The 18,167-nt window shown below is 38.1% G+C and overlaps 1 protein-coding gene across 3 annotated transcripts in view; it reads right to left on the bottom strand.

Moving 5' to 3' along the window:
• The window catches only part of Odf2l (outer dense fiber of sperm tails 2 like), a 31,126-nt gene extending 13,277 nt beyond the window's left edge, over window positions 1-17,849 (bottom strand). For 2 of the 3 annotated variants that reach the window (XM_034500380.2, XM_076933330.1), the window contains exons 1-10: window positions 17,590-17,849; window positions 13,359-13,523; window positions 12,292-12,418; window positions 11,378-11,506; window positions 9,253-9,312; window positions 9,059-9,130; window positions 8,180-8,296; window positions 5,526-5,711; window positions 2,330-2,439; window positions 1,388-1,523 (exon numbers count right to left, since the gene is read on the bottom strand). In XM_034500380.2, coding sequence (XP_034356271.1) covers window positions 1,388-1,523; window positions 2,330-2,439; window positions 5,526-5,711; window positions 8,180-8,296; window positions 9,059-9,130; window positions 9,253-9,312; window positions 11,378-11,506; window positions 12,292-12,418; window positions 13,359-13,465 — 1,044 coding nt within the window. In that variant the 5' untranslated portion in view covers window positions 13,466-13,523; window positions 17,590-17,849. The remainder of the gene's footprint in view (window positions 1-1,387; window positions 1,524-2,329; window positions 2,440-5,525; window positions 5,712-8,179; window positions 8,297-9,058; window positions 9,131-9,252; window positions 9,313-11,377; window positions 11,507-12,291; window positions 12,419-13,358; window positions 13,524-17,589) is intronic. The other variant, XM_034500381.2, reaches the window with a different exon arrangement.
• Between the last annotated feature and the right edge of the window lie 318 nt (window positions 17,850-18,167).

Genomic DNA, 18,167 nt, shown 5'->3' with positions numbered 1-18,167 from the left:
TGCAAAAGACACTCAAACAAAGATCGCCTCTCCCTAGAATGATGTATCCACTTGAAGTCAGGCAAATGAAGGCAGAATAAAGGTATTTTCAGACACACGCAAAAAACCTTCACACATATTTATTCCTGTTTTCTCATTTTTAAGGTTAGAACAATGTTCTGAAGATGTATCCTAACAAAACGAGGGGAACTAAGCTATGCAACACAGGCTCCAGGAGATGGGGCAGCAGCCATGACACTCCAGCAGGACACCTGGAGACCAGCCCAATGAGGCTAGCCCAATGAGGCTAGCCAGGGATACAGAGGAGCTCCCACAATGACAAGAGTGGAAAATAGGTTTTCAGAAACATAAATATGAAGAACTTCTGGAATCTTCCTCCTTTAAGAAATGAAGCACTTTCTTTTCTTGGCATTAGAAACTCACTTGTTTTCTTTTCTTGAAATAATTATGATTACTAGATGTTTACAATTATGTACACATTAGGGGAAATTGCAATGTACTTTTTAGGGATTTACTAATGAGAAAGATATAAAATGTAAATATTGTTACCAAAGAAAAGGATTTTGGAAAATGATGGAATTCCAGACTTTGAATTTCATAATTGCTGAAGTTCCCTCCTTGGCAGAGGGGTGGGGAAGGGAGTTACATCCAAATCCTTTCTACTTTTCCTAAACCTTTCTATCTGTTTCAGGAACATGAATCTGGGAGGATTTTGTGATTGTGAATTTCATGGTACAAGTGCTTCTTTTCTAATTCTGTTTTGTGGAGCTGAGAAAGGCGCCCTCATGTTCAGCCACAGGCAAGTCTGTTGTCTAAGAACTCGGGTTTCTTTTTTCTCACAAAGTCTAAAATCTCCCTCCCCCATCTCTTCTCTGGGACACATATAAACCAATTACTCCTTGGACTTGACTCAGTTGGAAATTCTTTCTGGTTATGGAGGAGCCAAGAACATACTTTCTGGTTTCAAACAGACCCAGCCTGATGTTGTATCATATGGTAACCATGACACCTACAAATACGTTTGTGCAGTGAAGCTAATGCAATTTTGGATGACTCACTGCTAAATTAGAGAGTAAATAAACTGCTTTAAAGTTGAGACAAAGAGAGTTGTTCAGCCTCATAAGCTTTGTCCTGCTAAATGAAATTTAAACATTTTTGTACATGCAATTAAAAATCTTAAAATTTATATAAATATAAGCACGTATACATACTTTATACAGATATACCTGACAGATCTAGAAATTATTTACCTTAATAATAGATTATCATGAGAAACATGAGAGACAAAATGATACAGGAGCATCAGCCAATCCTGTCTTTACAATGCTGCTGCTAAGTGCATGCATGTATGCATGCATGCACGCGCGCGCACACACACACACACTACCTTTAATTTCACATTCTCAGTATTTAGGGCTTCATTTTCATCTTCCAGTGAGTGAAGTTTTCTAAGAATTTCTTCACATGAATTTTTCCCATGAGTTTCCATTTTCCTCAAGTCTTCCAAAAGATTAGTGATTTGCCTTTATAAAGTAAGTAAAAACACAGAAATTTTCATTCAAATAATAAGTGTATTTTAAATTATTCTGGTAGGGTGCACTGATTAAAATTTAAAAAGCACAGAAAGGTAGCAGAATGGACAGAGCAAGGAACAGAAGTGGTACCCAGGGCTACACTCAGATCAACCAGGGTTATAAATGTGCACCTACTGCTGATGCCGTCTAGCTTACTTACCACAGGATGCATGTCTGCCTGGCCCTTGCATACACACATATGTGTGTGCATGCGCATGCGCACACACACACACACACACACACACACACACACACACACGTGCAATTGTAAATCAAACCAGGCAGTGACACTTCATCTTTAGAAGCAAATTACAAGTTAGTTTTCCATAATAAAGCATAACAACATGGTAACACAACTTAAATATTACAGTCTGTTATTGTTCTATTAACAGCAGTGTCAAAGAACAAAATGTATGTATTTTTACTCATTAATATTCTATTATGCATTTTAGTCACTTGAATTACTATTTGGGGATTTTAAAGTACTTATAAAGTTTGCTACTTTCGTTTCCTTGTTTACTTGAGAAATATCACTTCCATTTAGAACGAAGTATCTATATTTATAAGAAGTAACACGAATACATCCACAAGCACAAAGTACTAATCTGCAAGTTTCACCTTTAAGAATGGGAATATATCAGTCGACGCACTGTTTACATTAGAGGAAGATACACTGAAAGCAACTTCACTACATAGTATCCAGAAAAACCAAAACATGTAACATTGAAGAGGAATCAGTGTAAATTCTTGCTTACTTTTTCATTGTTTCGATCTGAACTTCCAGTTCAGTTTTTTCTATTGCAATTTTCTCGTAATGACTTTTCCAGTCTTTGGAAGCTGAAACTGTTTCAGACAACTTGGCTTCCTAAAAAATACATAATGCATTCAGTTTGTAGCTTAGACGTTATTTTTTTTCAGGTCTTAGATACAAATACATGATAAATTTGAAAATACTCTTCTAGTAAACATGCAACTTTTCTTAGTGTGCAGGTTTCAATAGGAAAATTTTAAAGTAAGGTTTAATAAAATACCTACATGACTATTACATTATACGCAAACAGTGAAATTCCAACTTACTATTTTAAAAAGTTGATGTGACTAGTTATAAGTAATATTTCACAATTAATTAAAATAATTTCTATGAAAAGTATGAAGGCATCTTCATTTTCCATTCTTTATACAGAAGAACTGCATATATGTGAGAACAAACTTCCTATGATATACAGAAACCATTTGCAATTTCCCAGCCCCACAGCATCTCGGATCAGCTCATCTGTCTTTCCAGAGGTCACCAGTCAGCCTAACAACACTGCTGCTGTCAGCACAGAGCAGCAGTAGTGCCTAAGCCAGTGTGAATGTGAGACTCATAAAGGTGGATTTTTATCTGTTTTGTTCATCACTGTTTGTAGGGTTCTGAATGGTTCCAGGAAGACAGCACACACTCAGTAAATAAACGTTCGTAGCTCTCGGCAGATCTAACCTCAGAGCTCTAGCCTCTCTGGCTTTGTCCACATTCCTCAGAGAAACTCTGGTTATAAGAATGCCAGTTACCCACACACCAGAGGACCAGAAAGAGTCTGGACAGCAGTTAACATACTATTTTCCTCTGTCCTTCTATCATTGATGCATAGAAGAGAGCTTATTGGTCATCTTGTATATATAAGATATTGTCTATGTTTTTCACAGCAATGTTTATTATACTAAAGACCAGAACCAGATTTCATATTTTGTATAAAATAAATTTTGGTATAAATTATGAAGTAAGAGATATGTATAACATATACTGTAAAGTTAGTTTCAATTATAATATACAATGTATGACAACATGGAATTAAAAATGAGGAAGAAATGTGTATATTAGCTATTTAAAGTCCTTATTCTTCTTTTACCTTCCCTCAGAAAAAGACACAAAGCAAGAGCCCCTCAGCTTGTACTACACTGGAACTAGTCCTGCCGCAGCCTCCTAATTAACTTCACAGTCCCGTCCTTGCAAACCACATCCTCCTTGTAATGCATGTAGACATGCAACAAAGCAAACAGGAACCCAATGAAATGTCTCAGTGTTGAATCCATTTGTGTTTCAAGCTTAAGATACACTTGAGGAGGAGAAGGAGTAAAACATGAGGAAGCTTTAGAATGAAATACATACCATAAAAATTAAGACATTAATGGTTAATTGTTAAAGGTTTGCTATTTTAAAAGTAGTAAGGGAAGACCTTCTCTGGAGAAAGAGCCACTGGTTAACAGGGAAAAGAGCCAATGACAAAGAGCAAGAAGCACTTATAGCCAGAGGCAGCAGCACATTTACAGAGCAGCCAGCTCCATGTACTAAGGGGTGCACAGGAGACAGCATGTAGCAGCCCATCTGTTTCTTACACATGCTCCTGCAGCTACTGGAGGTAAGCAGTGCTATTATCCTCCAGCTCATAAAGAAGTGGAAGGTCAGAGAGGTTAAGTGCCCTTTATAAGGTCGCAAGGCTTAACCAGTACAGAACTTTCCTAAATTGACATGGGACTTGGTGATGCTACCTTGGTGGGAAAACCTCAAGAGCATCAATGCCAGGATTAGAGTCCACCACTCCAAGCATCTCTAAGTATTCAGCCAGGTCACAGTCTTATAGAAGTTGAGCCTAGTCTTCAATTCTAATATCTAGTTATACTCAAGTGAACGTAAGTAAGTTAAATATTAGAGCCTTAAAATGGTAACATTTGAGCTTATAAAATATTAACTTGTTTTGTTTATACAAGCTTTTATACAAGTCTGTTTTCATTCCCAGAAGCTGCTAATAAACCTATAAGCCTTAGCATACGTTCTGAAGAGGTGGGATACCAGTAAGACACAGAAACAAAGAATATATTATTGGATGGCCACTGAATAAGAATAATGATTTGCTAAGAACAAAGCACTAACCCGATTTTTCAGCTCTGTATTATACTCAAAGATATCTTTCACATGTTTTGTTTACGTCAGCATATGGTTTCAAATGCATTACAGAGGTTAAATGAAGTGAATTACTGAATAAAGTCATATGGTCTAATAACATAAATCAGCATTTCCCAAACTGATATTTCTCAGAACCATTTCCAAGAGCAGTTTTGTGGGTACAAGAAGAGTTCTGTGGTTGAGTGTGGGAAATTCTTACTTCCATGCCCTCATTACTACATTCTGAAAGCCTTCTCAGGGCCTTTAGTATGCTAATATGCACTGTAACTTTCCAGTAGGCAAGATGGAAGAAGGCTTACCCTTAGCTGCCATAGGCTTTTAATGTGTGTTGGGGACTGGGTGTGGCATGCGCTCACATCTCCTTTCCGTAAGCCCCCAATGTGCTATACAATTCAAAATAAAAGTCCAAAACAAAAAAGATGGGCAAATTTTATAACATTAATAGTGACATGGGTAAGAATGACACCAGTATTTAAAACTTCACAATGCTAACTACACTCATTAACTAGGTCATCTAAGTGTGATAACTATGCTAACTATGCTACCTAACTAAGTATACTAACTATGGTAACTATGCTATCCACATAACTCTCTCATCTAAGCTGTCTAACTATGTTGTCTAACTACCATGCTATCTGCTAGTTAGCTATGCTATCTAACCCCCTATGCTCTAACTATGTTGCCTAACTACCATGCTATCTGCTAGTTGGCTATGCTATCTAACCCCCTATGCTCTAACTATGTTGCCTAACTACCATGCTATCTGCTAGTTGGCTATGCTATCTAACCCCCTATGCTCTAACTATGTTGCCTAACTACCATGCTATCTGCTAGTTGGCTATGCTATCTAACCCCCTATGCTCTAACTATGTTGCCTAACTACCATGCTATCTGCTAGTTGGCTATGCTATCTAACCCCCTATGCTAACCCTAACTCTGTGTCTTCCTGACTCTAGCGGATGACCATACGTAAGCACAGGAAGCACCGTCTAGAAGAGCACACTCACCTGATCTCTGATTTGGGAAGTGAGGTGCTCGATGTCCCCCGTAAAGTGTCTCAGTCTTTGTCTGTACACTTTCGATGCTTTTTTCAGAGCTACAGCTTTTTGCCTACTTGCTTCTTTGATGGCTACAGCCTCTTGCTTATTCATCTTCACCTGCAAGTTCCACTTGGCTATTTGGGTTTCCAAGTTCTAAAAAATGTAGAAGCAATTAAATTACCTCAGAGCTTCAATGTTTATGTAAATGTTACAAAAAGCACACATCATCTTCCACACATATTTTATCAAAACAGCTAATCATGATTGATTTAAAAGTTATAGTGATAAGGGGTGATATAACCAAAGCTTCTTGTGACAAGTTAAAAAATAAAAATTCAAGTTACTTCAGTCTACAAAAAACGATGACTAAAGAGACCAACATTTGTCATTGTAACAGAAACACCAACTTACTTAAAGCCCCTGTGATGAAATATGACACAGAACAGTTTAAAAAACACAAGTTGGAAGTATGACCTCAGTTGTATGTATGCAAAGCTGGAAAGGAACTGGCAGCTCTCCTGAGACACAAGAGCTCCTCAGGTTTCCAGGATACACAGGGCATGGAGGATGAAGACAGAGAGGCAGTGAGCAAACTTAATGTTAGGAACAGAAGCCATGTGCGATGTTACAAGTTTCCAGCCAGGAGACTGAAGCACTGCTTTTTCTGACAGTGGTAGACTCAGCAAATGATGGGCTCCAAAGCCATGCAATTAAATCACTGGCTACCAGGTCCACAAAATGATGAACAGGCCAAACGACGTCTCAGTGCAGTCCTGGGACTGGATGGTGCTAACTGGCAGGACAATCCTTAGACCTCTGACACATGAGAAACCTGCTTTAGTGTGACAACCTGACATTTTTCTTTCAATTTATTCTAAGTATCTGAGCATTAAGGGCTGTATGTGAGTATTATTGAACACTAAGTATGTAAAATTAATGACTAAAGACTGTTATTTTTTTTATTTTGAAAATGATGTGCATGTTCAAGAATCTAAAATTACAGAATCTGTGTTTGATATTCCCATTCCTGGGACTACCATGTCAACAGAAAATAAACTTAGTACACACAGGAGAAGATGGGCTTTTCCACTTAGTCCTGTGCAAAAGCTGTGTTTCCCTTCACTTCCACTAGTACTGAAATAAAGAAGCCCGCCTCTGGATTCCATCACTGCAGACTTAGTCTAAACTAAGTTTAAGTATAAACTAAATGACGTCTTAGCTTAAACTATGAAGCAGCAACTCCCTCTTCAGCAGCCTTTATAAATTTATCTTAAACAAACAGACAAAAAAAAAAAAAAAAAAAAAAAAAAAAAAAAAAAAAAAAAAAAAAAAAAACGTTTCATGGAGCACTACAGTACATGAAAAAACAAATGGAAGCTAAGTCTGTGTGTGAGGAAAGACATACTCACAAGACACACACCAGTCATTGCTCTAGATGACCACACGGTGTCACCACCACACTGTGAACAGTTTCTACATTTGCTTAAAAACTTCTTACCCACCAAGGTTTTTAAAAAAGAGAAAAACAATGAAGTTAGGAGGGGTCTGTGTTGGAGGGCAGAAGTGGCTGGGGTGAATATAATCAAAATATATTGAATATAAAGCTATGAAATTTTCAAACCCTACTCTTCAGTACTCCAGGGACAGAATGAAATTGGCAAATTATTTTTACAGTTTCAAAAAACCTTCAGTCATTTGCCAAGTGAATGAATGCATATGAGACAGTAGGATATGTATGCACATTGTACATATATACATTAGGTTATATTCTAGACTACACATAATCCTTGTGTGTATATGTGAGTATAGAGACAACAGGATATATATCATGCTATACCAATAGTCCTCAATGTTCCTAATTCTGTGGCCCTTGAAGAAAGTTCCTCATGTTGTGTTGACCTCCCCCACCATGAAATTATTTTCATTACTACCGTAATTTGGTTACTGTTATGATCTGTAATGTAAGTATCTGATATGCAGGGTATCTGATGACTCATAGGTTGAAAACCAATGTGCTATACAGATCATTATTCATCTCCTCTAAAAATATTCTAACTCCAACTGGCAGACTACAAAAACTTAGAAAAAAATTGACTCAAATCATCTTTAGGATAGGTCTGAAAGATTTAAAATATAAATTTATAAAAGGTTTACTGCATGACAACAATAAAAACCTAAGATTTATGTTGCCAGACTAAATTCTGGTTTTACACTTTAAAAACAACCTTGTCAAACACAAAATCTAATGAGTAAATTTTAATCCCTTCACATTATCTACTGCTTTAAATTCCACAATTTATATACTTATTTACATACTTTATTTATGTATTTTATTTATTTAGTAGTAGTATAGTTAACTTATACAAATAAATACAAGGTGTAATCAGAGTGTGTATAAGAAGAAAGGCAGAAGAGTGAGGGCCTAAAGTGGCTTCTGTCTCCTGCTCTGCAGGGCAGTGCTGGGGGAGCTGCACCCACTATCAGGACAAGGACACTGCAGCAGAGCTCAGGATTTTTGCCTTGTGCTGTCTCCAGATCACTCCATTCCACAATTCAGCAGTGCTGTTATAGTTAGTTTCCGTTACTTTTCTTACTTAACTATAAGAATGAATACTTATAACCTGCACATGTTCTTTTAACTTTTCATTCTCTGCTTCCCGCTTCTGAATTTGGAGACGTAGACGATCGTGTACTACTTTGACTGACTGGGAAAACCGGTTTGCTTTCAAAGCACTTTCCTGTATAAGAAAAATAACAGCAAGTTACTGTGTTCCCTCTGTCTTTGTTAGACCCTGCCCCCTGCAATCAGACTCAACCTGAGCAGATGGGGAAACAGAGCATCCCTGTCCATATACTATGGCCTCACGAATGCATTTCATAAAAACTTCATGTAAAATTTGCACATGTATTCAATGCCTTCTCATCATCTCCTACAAATCTTCCATCTCTCCTCCCAAGTAAAACTTTAAGTATGTCAAAAGTCTTCCTCCAAATCCCAAATTACTTAATCTTGCCAAAAAAAATAAAATATAATTATTTTCAGCTATGTACAGGTTTGGGGACACACACACACACACACAATGTATATGTGTTTAGAGATCACAGGACAACCCTGGGTGCCATCCTCAGGACCATCATCTAGCTCCTCTGAAACAGGCTCTCCCATTGGCTTGGAGCTCTCCAGTTAAACTAGTCTGGCTGGCCAGTGATTCATAGGAATCTTCCCATCTCTGCTCTTTCCAGGACCAGGATTATAAGGGTTGTAGGAACTAAACTCAGGTCCTGGTCTTCCGACAGACCCATCACCCAATCCAGAAACAAACAAACCAACAAAAACTTAAGCTGTTCTATTTGATACATATTAATTAATACTGATTTAAACGGTCAAAAAGCCTTTAGTTGTGATTAAATCTGAGGATATGAAAACAGGGAGGGAGGAAGGGAAAGGGGTCAGTGCTAACAAAATAGAACTTGAAGTCAAAAGCTCAAAATATGTTTACCTTTTCATTCTGAAACAGACATGAAAGTTCTTGGATATAGGTCTCCTTTTCAAGTACTTTCTTCTCAAGGTTCTTCAGGAAATACAGGTAAGAATTAGAAAATTCACAACTTAGATAATACTAGCTAAAACTGAGCAGCATACAAAGCAAAAAAAAATGTCAGAAAGAATGGCTAACAAATGGAAAAAGCTTACTCTGTTCTCACTCTCACTGTCACTGAGATCCTTCAACAAGCAGGGTGAGCTGTCTCCTATCTGTAAGAAAGACCATCAATGTTAAAACCACCGTTTTAAGCATGTTTTAAGCCTGATTACTGTCTGTCAAGTTTTGGGGCTCAATTTCTACAGATATTAATGCTCTGTAAGAAGAAAGCTGCCAATATTTTCTGTTATTTTGAGACTGCCCCTATGCTGTGCTATCTTACTTTAGAAGCTTCTTAGCTTGATATAATTACATTTGAATATTTTGCTTTGGTTTCTGTAGTTTGTATATCTTTAAAAAAAAAAAAATCCTTTATCCATGCCAGTGTCCTAAGTAATTCCACTATACACAGTCATTCTCTTCCCTCCCTCACTGAAGATGGAGCCCAGGGCATGGTGTATGACAGTTAATCAGTCTGCCAATAAACTACATCCTTGGCCCTTAAATTATTAACTATACCTTAATTTGAACTCTTCAGATGGACTGTGTGAAATATGAAATACATACACCTCAGAAATGGTAGGTGTAGTCCTGCACTGTGTGTATGTACTTTGAATGGAAAGAATAAAACATAGCACACAGGCATCCCTTAAAAGTCAAGCATGGACAGCTGCTATGAACAGTGCAGATTCTCTTAGTTAAGACTGATGCCTGAAGTGTTCAGTATTATTTTGTACATAATTTGTGATCAGTTACTTTGCTAAATTAATCTCAAAAGAATGCCTCAGAAAGTAAAGGCTAATGATATACAAAAATCATACAACATACACACACACACATTCACCTATGTTCTAAAGAGTCTCAGAATGCTATTTAGAAAGAGGCATTATATCTCTAAATTCTAGCAGTGGGGATAGGAAACAGGATATGGTAATAGGCAGTTGAATGATCAAATGCATTATACACGTTTGAAATGTCATAATGAAACCCATTAATTAAAACAATTAAAATGCTAATTAAACAAAATAAAATAGAATAAATTGAATAAGATACTAAGTTTTTAAAAAATTATCAATAGATCTAAATAGATATTTCTCAAAAAGGCACAGACAGTTAATAGGCACAGTGTAGTATTTAGCATCATGGATCATCAGACAAAATCAAATCAAAGCCACACTGAGTGTCAAAAGCTTGAAAAGATGAGGAGTAACAAAGTGCTGGCAGGGACATGGAGACTAGGGAACTTGCATATGCTACTGCCCTAACAAGGATATAAATCGGCCTAGACAACTGAAGTGTCTATCAATTGATAGAAGAGTGGATAACATGTATGTGTATATATACACAATGAAATACATTCAGCCACTAAAAAATTAATCCTGTCATTTGCTTTACTATGAAGAAAGTGAAAATCATGTTTAGTAAAATAGAACAAATACAAAAGAACAAGATCATGTCACTTAAATGTGGAATATGACAATTGATCTCATAGAATTTTTTATAGAAAATTGTAGGGTAAAAAAGTAGTCATCATATGTCAGAGACAGTAGGCAGAGTAGGGAGAAGTGGGAAAGGGTAATCCCTGGGTACTAAGTTGTGAAAAGGACCAGAAGGGCTGGCATGCTTTCACAGAAGGGTGAAACAAAAAGACCATGCATTGCACCTTTTATTTGTGTGGGGAGAAAGTGTGTATAAATAATGATACATATGAGCACTTAAATTATGAGAATTTTAAACATTTCTATAGCCAGCTAAATTAACATTAAAAGAAGTTTAATAATTATATTTCAAACAAAAATTCAAAGAATTACTTGTTTCAATACTCCAAAATTTTATATTCACAGTTAGAGAAATAAAATTTCCTCCAAGTGGGAGGCGTCACTACAGCAGGAACACACAGCACAGATGCCTTATGGGAGGCATCACTACAGCAGGAACACACAGCACAGATGCCTTATGGAAGGCATCACTACAGCAGGAACACACAGCACAGATGCCTTATGGGAGGCATCACTACAGCAGGAGCACACAGCACAGATGCCTTAGGGGAGGCATCACTACAGCAGGAGCACACAGCACAGATGCCTTAGGGGAGGCATCACTACAGCAGGAGCACACAGCACAGATGCCTTATGGGAGGCATCACTACAGCAGGAGCACACAGCACAGGAGCCTTACTTGTTCATAGTCTGTCTGTTTAATAAGATGTTCTAAGGCTAATTTCACACGGTTAAAAGTGTCTAATTCTTTTGATAATATGTCCTTCTGTTCAAAAATCTTCTTCAAATTGGATGCAGAAAGATTAGCCTGACAAAATAAAAGAAGCACATATCTACATGTTAAGATAACATTAAGTAAAACGCCCTAGAATATTATCAATGAAGAACTATTTCCTAGTGTCAAAATCATTATTTTGCATATAGTAAGCCCTGGCAAGTTCACCAATAGTAGACAGAATGTACTACACAGTAGTTACGTTACAATGAAAGGAAGTTGTAAATCCCCATAGCTTTGCACTACTTGTTCTACTAATATGCAGAGCACAGGCTGTTCTTGTTCCAAAGTGAAGATTATTTGAAATTTTAAAATCATTCTGTTCCAATGATGCCACAGAAAACAGATACACAGCATCTCTCGGGGAGTTTTAGTTTTAAAAGATTTATTGATTACTATTTTACGTAAATGAGTGTTTTGCCTGCAAGTCTGTGCACTGTGTACGCTTGGTACCCATGGAGGCCAGAAGGGCAAATCATCTCTTGTCAACTGGAGTTAGAAATGGTCTTCAGGAAGAGACCAACCACTGAACTATCTCTGCAGACCACAATTTCAGCTTTAAATCCACCCTTCAGAAAGGTTCATTCTCTAGTTCAAGGCCAGGTGAGTCACACATTGACTTGCAGTTTCCAGTCTAGTCCCTTACTAGGTGCACTATAGGCTGAGACTCTTTTATGAGAAGAACTCAGCCCCCAACCCATATTTAGTATCAGGTACCCATTCATTGGCATCCAGTTGAGATAGGAGTCCTTGGACAAGGCATTCTGAATATTATGCTCACTTTCTAGCTCACTAGCCATTCTAAGTCCAACACTCACATTTTCTAAACTAACTTCTTCCACAGTGTTCTTAAATAATGGCAAAAGTAATTCAACTGAACAGGATGCCGACTCAGCTTCCTTAAGCGTTGCTTCCAATTCCATCTTTGTGATGTCTTGCTTGAACCTAATAACAGACAAATAAGCTTAAAGTTAAATCTAACACACAAACTGGAGACTTTTTAGTGTAAGACAAGAACAGTCAAGCCTGCCTCTGGACTGACATGGGTTAGATTTAGATGTCCCTGGGGGAGGCTTTACAACCAGAGATCTGTTCAGACTCGGGAACTCATATGGCAGAAAGACAGAACAGACTCTAAAAATTGTCCTCTGACCTCCACAGCACAAATCTCACATACGTGCACGCACACACACACATACACACACGCACTTAGCATCTTACAGATATTTCAAAGAGAAGATTCTATTCATAAGTACCACTAGTTTAAAGTAAAAAGCTTATGATAAATAAGTGTTATTCATTCAAAACCATGTGCACAAAAATTAGCAATTATATTTGATGAAATACCATTTTCCATTTTCTGCAAACTAAACGAAAAGCTAGTCTATACAACCTATAACAGCAATAATGACATTTTTAAGATTACTATTGTGGGGGTTATTAATTCACACAAATAACAAGTATATTTCCCATTTAAAAGAATCAAAATAGGATATCATTTGTTACACAGCAATATACCAGACAATAATATTCACTTTACAAGCTAATAATAGGTTGGGTTGATTTTTCAATTCCTTTCATTACAAATAAAAGAAAATGTTAAACCACACACCTATATTCACGGAGCATGAAAGGCTGAGGAAAGTAGCCTGAGAGTTTAGCAACCCCTGAGCTGCTTGTGAAGCCTTGTCTCAAAAAGTAAAGCAAACAAACAAGTAATAAAGACTGACAACTGCTCTAACGTGCTGAATATGTAGTTTTATAATCAGATTATGTAGGCATATTTTAATGAATAAATACTAAATGTGACAGGGATAGTCATGAATGATTACCACAATTTACTAAACAAGTTAGATGAGATTTGTTCTGCCAACACCAAGGATACCTGCTAGGGTGCTTCTCAGTGGCACACTGTGGGACAGGTCCTCTCTCCTGCATGAGATAGGAAAGCAGGCCCTCTGAACAACTTCCATCACTAGTAGGCATCTCCATCAACTCAGAGACTCTTGTACAGGCGCTTCTGCAACAGGCTTCCCACAGTCGCTGAAAACTAGGAAGCATATGTTACACATTTATCATTTCAGGAGGGCTTTTTTCCTTTCATTATTCTGTGATTTAGAGATCCCAATCATATATAAACACTTCAAAGGCAGTATCAAATTATAACTGTTATCAGGGCATGGTTGTGCATGTCTTTAATCTTAGCACTTAAGAGGCAGAAGGAGGCAGATCTCTGTGAGTTTAAGGCTAGTCCAGTTTACCTAGCAAGCTCCAGGATAATTAGGGCTACATAGTGAGGCCCTGTCTTAAAAAATTATAAATGCTACTCATTCACCATTCTAGTAGCTCAAAATAATATCAAAATTGCGTTGCATAATAATTTACCAATTTCAAGTTTCCATACATATTTTCAAAAGGATTGCATACACACACACATATACATGTCTATGTACATATGTATATATACATGCATATATACATACACATACACAGAATCATTTTAAAGATTTATATTTCATCCTGTATCTGTGCATGGGTATGTACTCATGAGTTCTAGGGAGTTGGCAACATGGAGATCAGAGGCCCCTGGAGCTGGAGTTACACAGGGGTTGTGAGTGACCTTGCATAGCTACTAGGACTGAACCTGGGTCCTCTGCAAGGACAGCAAGTGCTCTTAACCACTGAGCTATATCTCCAGGCCCAAATGTAGTTAACTTTATTGGTCTATTTCCTGAAGTATTATAGCAATCCTTCAATAATCACCTGAAAGGAGTAGAAAACAAATATGCAAACCACGGCATGTGTACTAGTTCCATCTAGCCTCGGCAACAGAAGCTGCTGTTTCCTCTTACAACTGCAGAAACTCAGTGTACACTTGTACTTACTTCCCAACAACCACCAGAGAGAAAATAAGACATTATTTTGCAAGTCATCTCTCTTGTTACACTTCTTCCTTCCCATTTCCAGCTCCATCAATAATACTCTTTGCTGGTAAAGATAATAATTAAAAATGAAGTACTTCTGAACTTTAGCAAAAAAATTCTCATTTAGTCCTGAAATGTCATTTTTTACAAGTAACTGTTCATACGTGAATTCCTCCCAAATTGCCCCATGTAAAGTGATGAATGAACACATCAGCAACAGTGAGACTAAGTTGTCACAACTCTCATTAGAAGTGCTCATATGTGCTTTTGTTGTGGTTGTTCATACAAGATTAAAAGACACGTTTCAAGTTTCCTACATTGCTTTCAAATATTTAAGATTTAGTCTTGGATTTCCATATTAAAATACATTATTTTCAAGAATTTTTCATTAGTTTAGGTACATGTGAAATGATAGGTTGAAACTATTCAAAATATTTAATTACAAAGTCACAAACCTCCCAGAAAACCTGCAAAACATGCATCAAATTTTGTCTGATGTTTCAATATACAATGCAGAGACAAATATTTAGCAGCTAAAATTCAAAAGGAAGAATAACCCAGAGGCCTGTGATGCTTGCTCATCCTGGATTTCTTGCTGTTGAGTCGTGTAACGTCTGTTACTACAACATCATACTGTAGAGAATACATGGAGATATTTACACTCCAGCAGAACCTTAAATACACAGGTCACATGAAAAGCCAAACTAAGGCTAAAGAAGAGCAAGCTCTGGGAAGTCACAGCCAACTCCTCTGTGGTCTGTTTGCTTTGTAACTGCTTCAGCCCCTCGGGGGATTAGCATTTATCTATTTCTCATTCACCTGTTTAAATATTTATCTCTCCACAGGCTGGAATCTCAAGAAAGAATGTCTTATTTATAGTTGGATCCTAAACACCTACAAGCTTTGGAGAATTAAGCAATGTCTGGAAAGTATGCAAGGCTTAATACTCTCAACAAATATGATAAATGACTGCTTTTCACATATCCATCCCTTGACTGACCTTTCTGAGGGGTTAAAAGATGTTTCTATACTTAGAAGAAAAATTTTAAATCAGCATGAAAAGTTAAGGATCTTCCATTCTTAGAAAATACTTTATAAAATGAAAATCATTTGGCATCAGTAATTTAAGTGAGTTCTCATCTACTGAGTTCTGGGATATTGGTGCATGTGCCAACACACACACACAAACACACACAAACATACAACTATTCTAAAAATTTTATCGCAAATTATAAATCAATTTTTTTTGCTTCATCGCCTATAAATATTAACTACATCTTAAATTGTAAATAATGTTAAAGTGTGGTAGAAATGGGGACCTATGATTAATTATCATCTAGACACAATCTAGAATTCTGGCAAGACAGTCTCAGTGAGAAACGGCCTTAACTGGGCTGGCTATTGGGTATGCCTGTCAGGGGTTTCTTAGTTGGGCTGAGGTGGAAAGAACCATCCTGAGTGTATGTGGCACTATTCTATATTTTGGGCACTAAATAAAACAGAGAGAAAAGGGAAGTATGCATGCATGCATTTAGTCTCCTCTGGTCCTTACTGCTGGTGTGACTGACTGCTTCAAGCTCCTGCAGTCTTGGCTACGATGATGAGCGGTAATCTGAATTTTAAGTCAAACAACCATTTCTCTCTTAAAACTGCTCCGTTGAGGCATTTTATCACAGCAAGAGAAACCAAAGCAGGATGGGATCTAAGAATGACTTCTATTATCATTCCAGATTCCTCAGAACACAAAGCAGAGAAATGGGCGAACTTCATATATTCTCACAGAAGTGAGAAGTCATACTCTCCAAGACAAAGACTGCACATGTCTAAAGACATGTCACTGTTTTTGTGTTGTGACAATTCTAGAACCAAAAAAAGTGTATTTCCTTAAAATAAAAATGCTTGCCCGCTGAACCAAATGGTACACTTTTCTTTAATCTATAAAATATCCAATCTTTGTAAAATATTCTCTCATTTCAGTTCACTAAAGGCATTTTTGTATAGAAACTGAGTGTTCTGCCCCAGTTTTCAGTTATGTGCAAGGTACAGTTAACTGACAAACACTGAACTTTTGTACAACTTGTTAGTGGCGAAACAAAGACCCATCCTACACAAGTTTGAGCAAATTCTTAAGCATCAGTAGTCTGAATTTTTTTAACCTGTCAAGGGTGATCATGGCATTGGTGATATAGCCACAACCACAGAACTGTGGTTTGATCTTATTTTGATCAATAAGTGTGTTAATGGGTGCTCAAGAACAATGACATTAGAAAAGAAAGATCGTGGCACCTAGACCAGTTTAGGCAAATGATGGTTAAAAACTACTCTCCCTGACAAGAAAGCATAGAACTCTGTAAGCTTTTATTTGTTTTGCTAAACACCAACCCTGAAAATCAAAATTCAGTGACTTCAAACAATGGTATGCAGATTCTACTAAAACAACATCCAAAAATTCCATGAAATACCCAGCAGGAAACACAAAGTATTCTCTGTATTCTGGAAACTAGTCAAAACTCATCAAAGTAATTGCATAGCATTTTAGACTTCACTGTTGGGGAAAAAAAAAAATGTGAAACTTAGAAACAGGTAAGCAAAAATGACCAAAGTAGGCTAAGTAAAGGCTATCAAAATGATTGGGTGTGATGAGGGAACAGGGTGATATTTATGATTCAGAGAGACTGTGGCTCTGGTCAGCTGGGACTGAAGAGTCAACATTTAAACATCACTGAAACAGAATCTTTCCTTTACAATGGATGCTGGTTAGCTGAGGCTGTAAAAGTAGCTATAATTAATAAGTGGCCAGCGGTAAGGCAGCAGCTAAGCTTAGTAATTTGTGAAGAGTTTCCTGCATGGTTCTGGCTTTGAATGAGTAAAGAGATCACGGAGAGCGGCTGAGGTTTGGCATCATATGGCAGGACTGGAGTCCCAGCACAGAGGCCCGAAAACCACTGATGACAGAGCAGCCTCCATTGTAGTGGAAGCCTCAGGATTGAAGAGGCAATAATACAAACTGAGGCTTGGTACCATAGGCAAGAGTTTCTAAGGAAAGCCAAAGACACACTGTTCAGGCAGGGTAGGCACCACACATTTCACTTCCGGGTGCCTAGGGTCACCCGCGGCTTGCCCTCCGAGCCCACTCGGGACTCGCGCCCGCCCGTCGCCCTGACGTCATCCCCAGCCGCCGCCACTACCTACAATGGCCCGAGGAGCCTCTGAGGTCTTTCCCGCCCTGGGTCGCCTCGGCAGGCGGAGAGTACGGAAGGAAGAGTAAGAAGCCAGAAGGAAGGGCAGGGAGCGCGGAAGGAGAAGCCGACGAGTCACCAAAACAGGCAGCGGTGGCCAGAGCGCGTCCACCTTGGAGCCAAACGTTGCTAGTAACCTGCCCTCGGCTTCTGTGGAAACGGACGCCCCGCCCTCGTCGGCCCGCCCCGACGCAGCTTATTGGACGGGGCTCTAGAACGCAAGCGCCGTTCCTGCTGTGATTGGTGGGAGCGAGGGGGCGTGGCCGGCGGGGCGTTTGTCTGTGCTCCGGTTTCCCTGATGAGACTTTTCTAAGCTTTTTCTTTGAGAAAAGGCATGGCTTTTGTGTACTTACCGAAAATCTCAACCTCTCTCATCCTAGCAGGGAAGGAAGGTACATTCCGAATATCTTGACACTGGAACGAAAAACGACCTCCCTGCTTTTGCTTTTTTAGCAGATACGATTTGAAAAATATCCAAGATTCCTGATTTCCAGTGTATGACTTTATCCTCGACCCTTCTCTGGGCCTCTG

Source organism: Arvicanthis niloticus, chromosome 4, assembly GCF_011762505.2.
Source record: "Arvicanthis niloticus isolate mArvNil1 chromosome 4, mArvNil1.pat.X, whole genome shotgun sequence".
Taxonomy (NCBI): domain Eukaryota; kingdom Metazoa; phylum Chordata; class Mammalia; order Rodentia; family Muridae; genus Arvicanthis; species Arvicanthis niloticus.
Note: the sequence above shows the minus strand (reverse complement) of the source record. Positions and strands in the feature narration are given on the sequence as shown.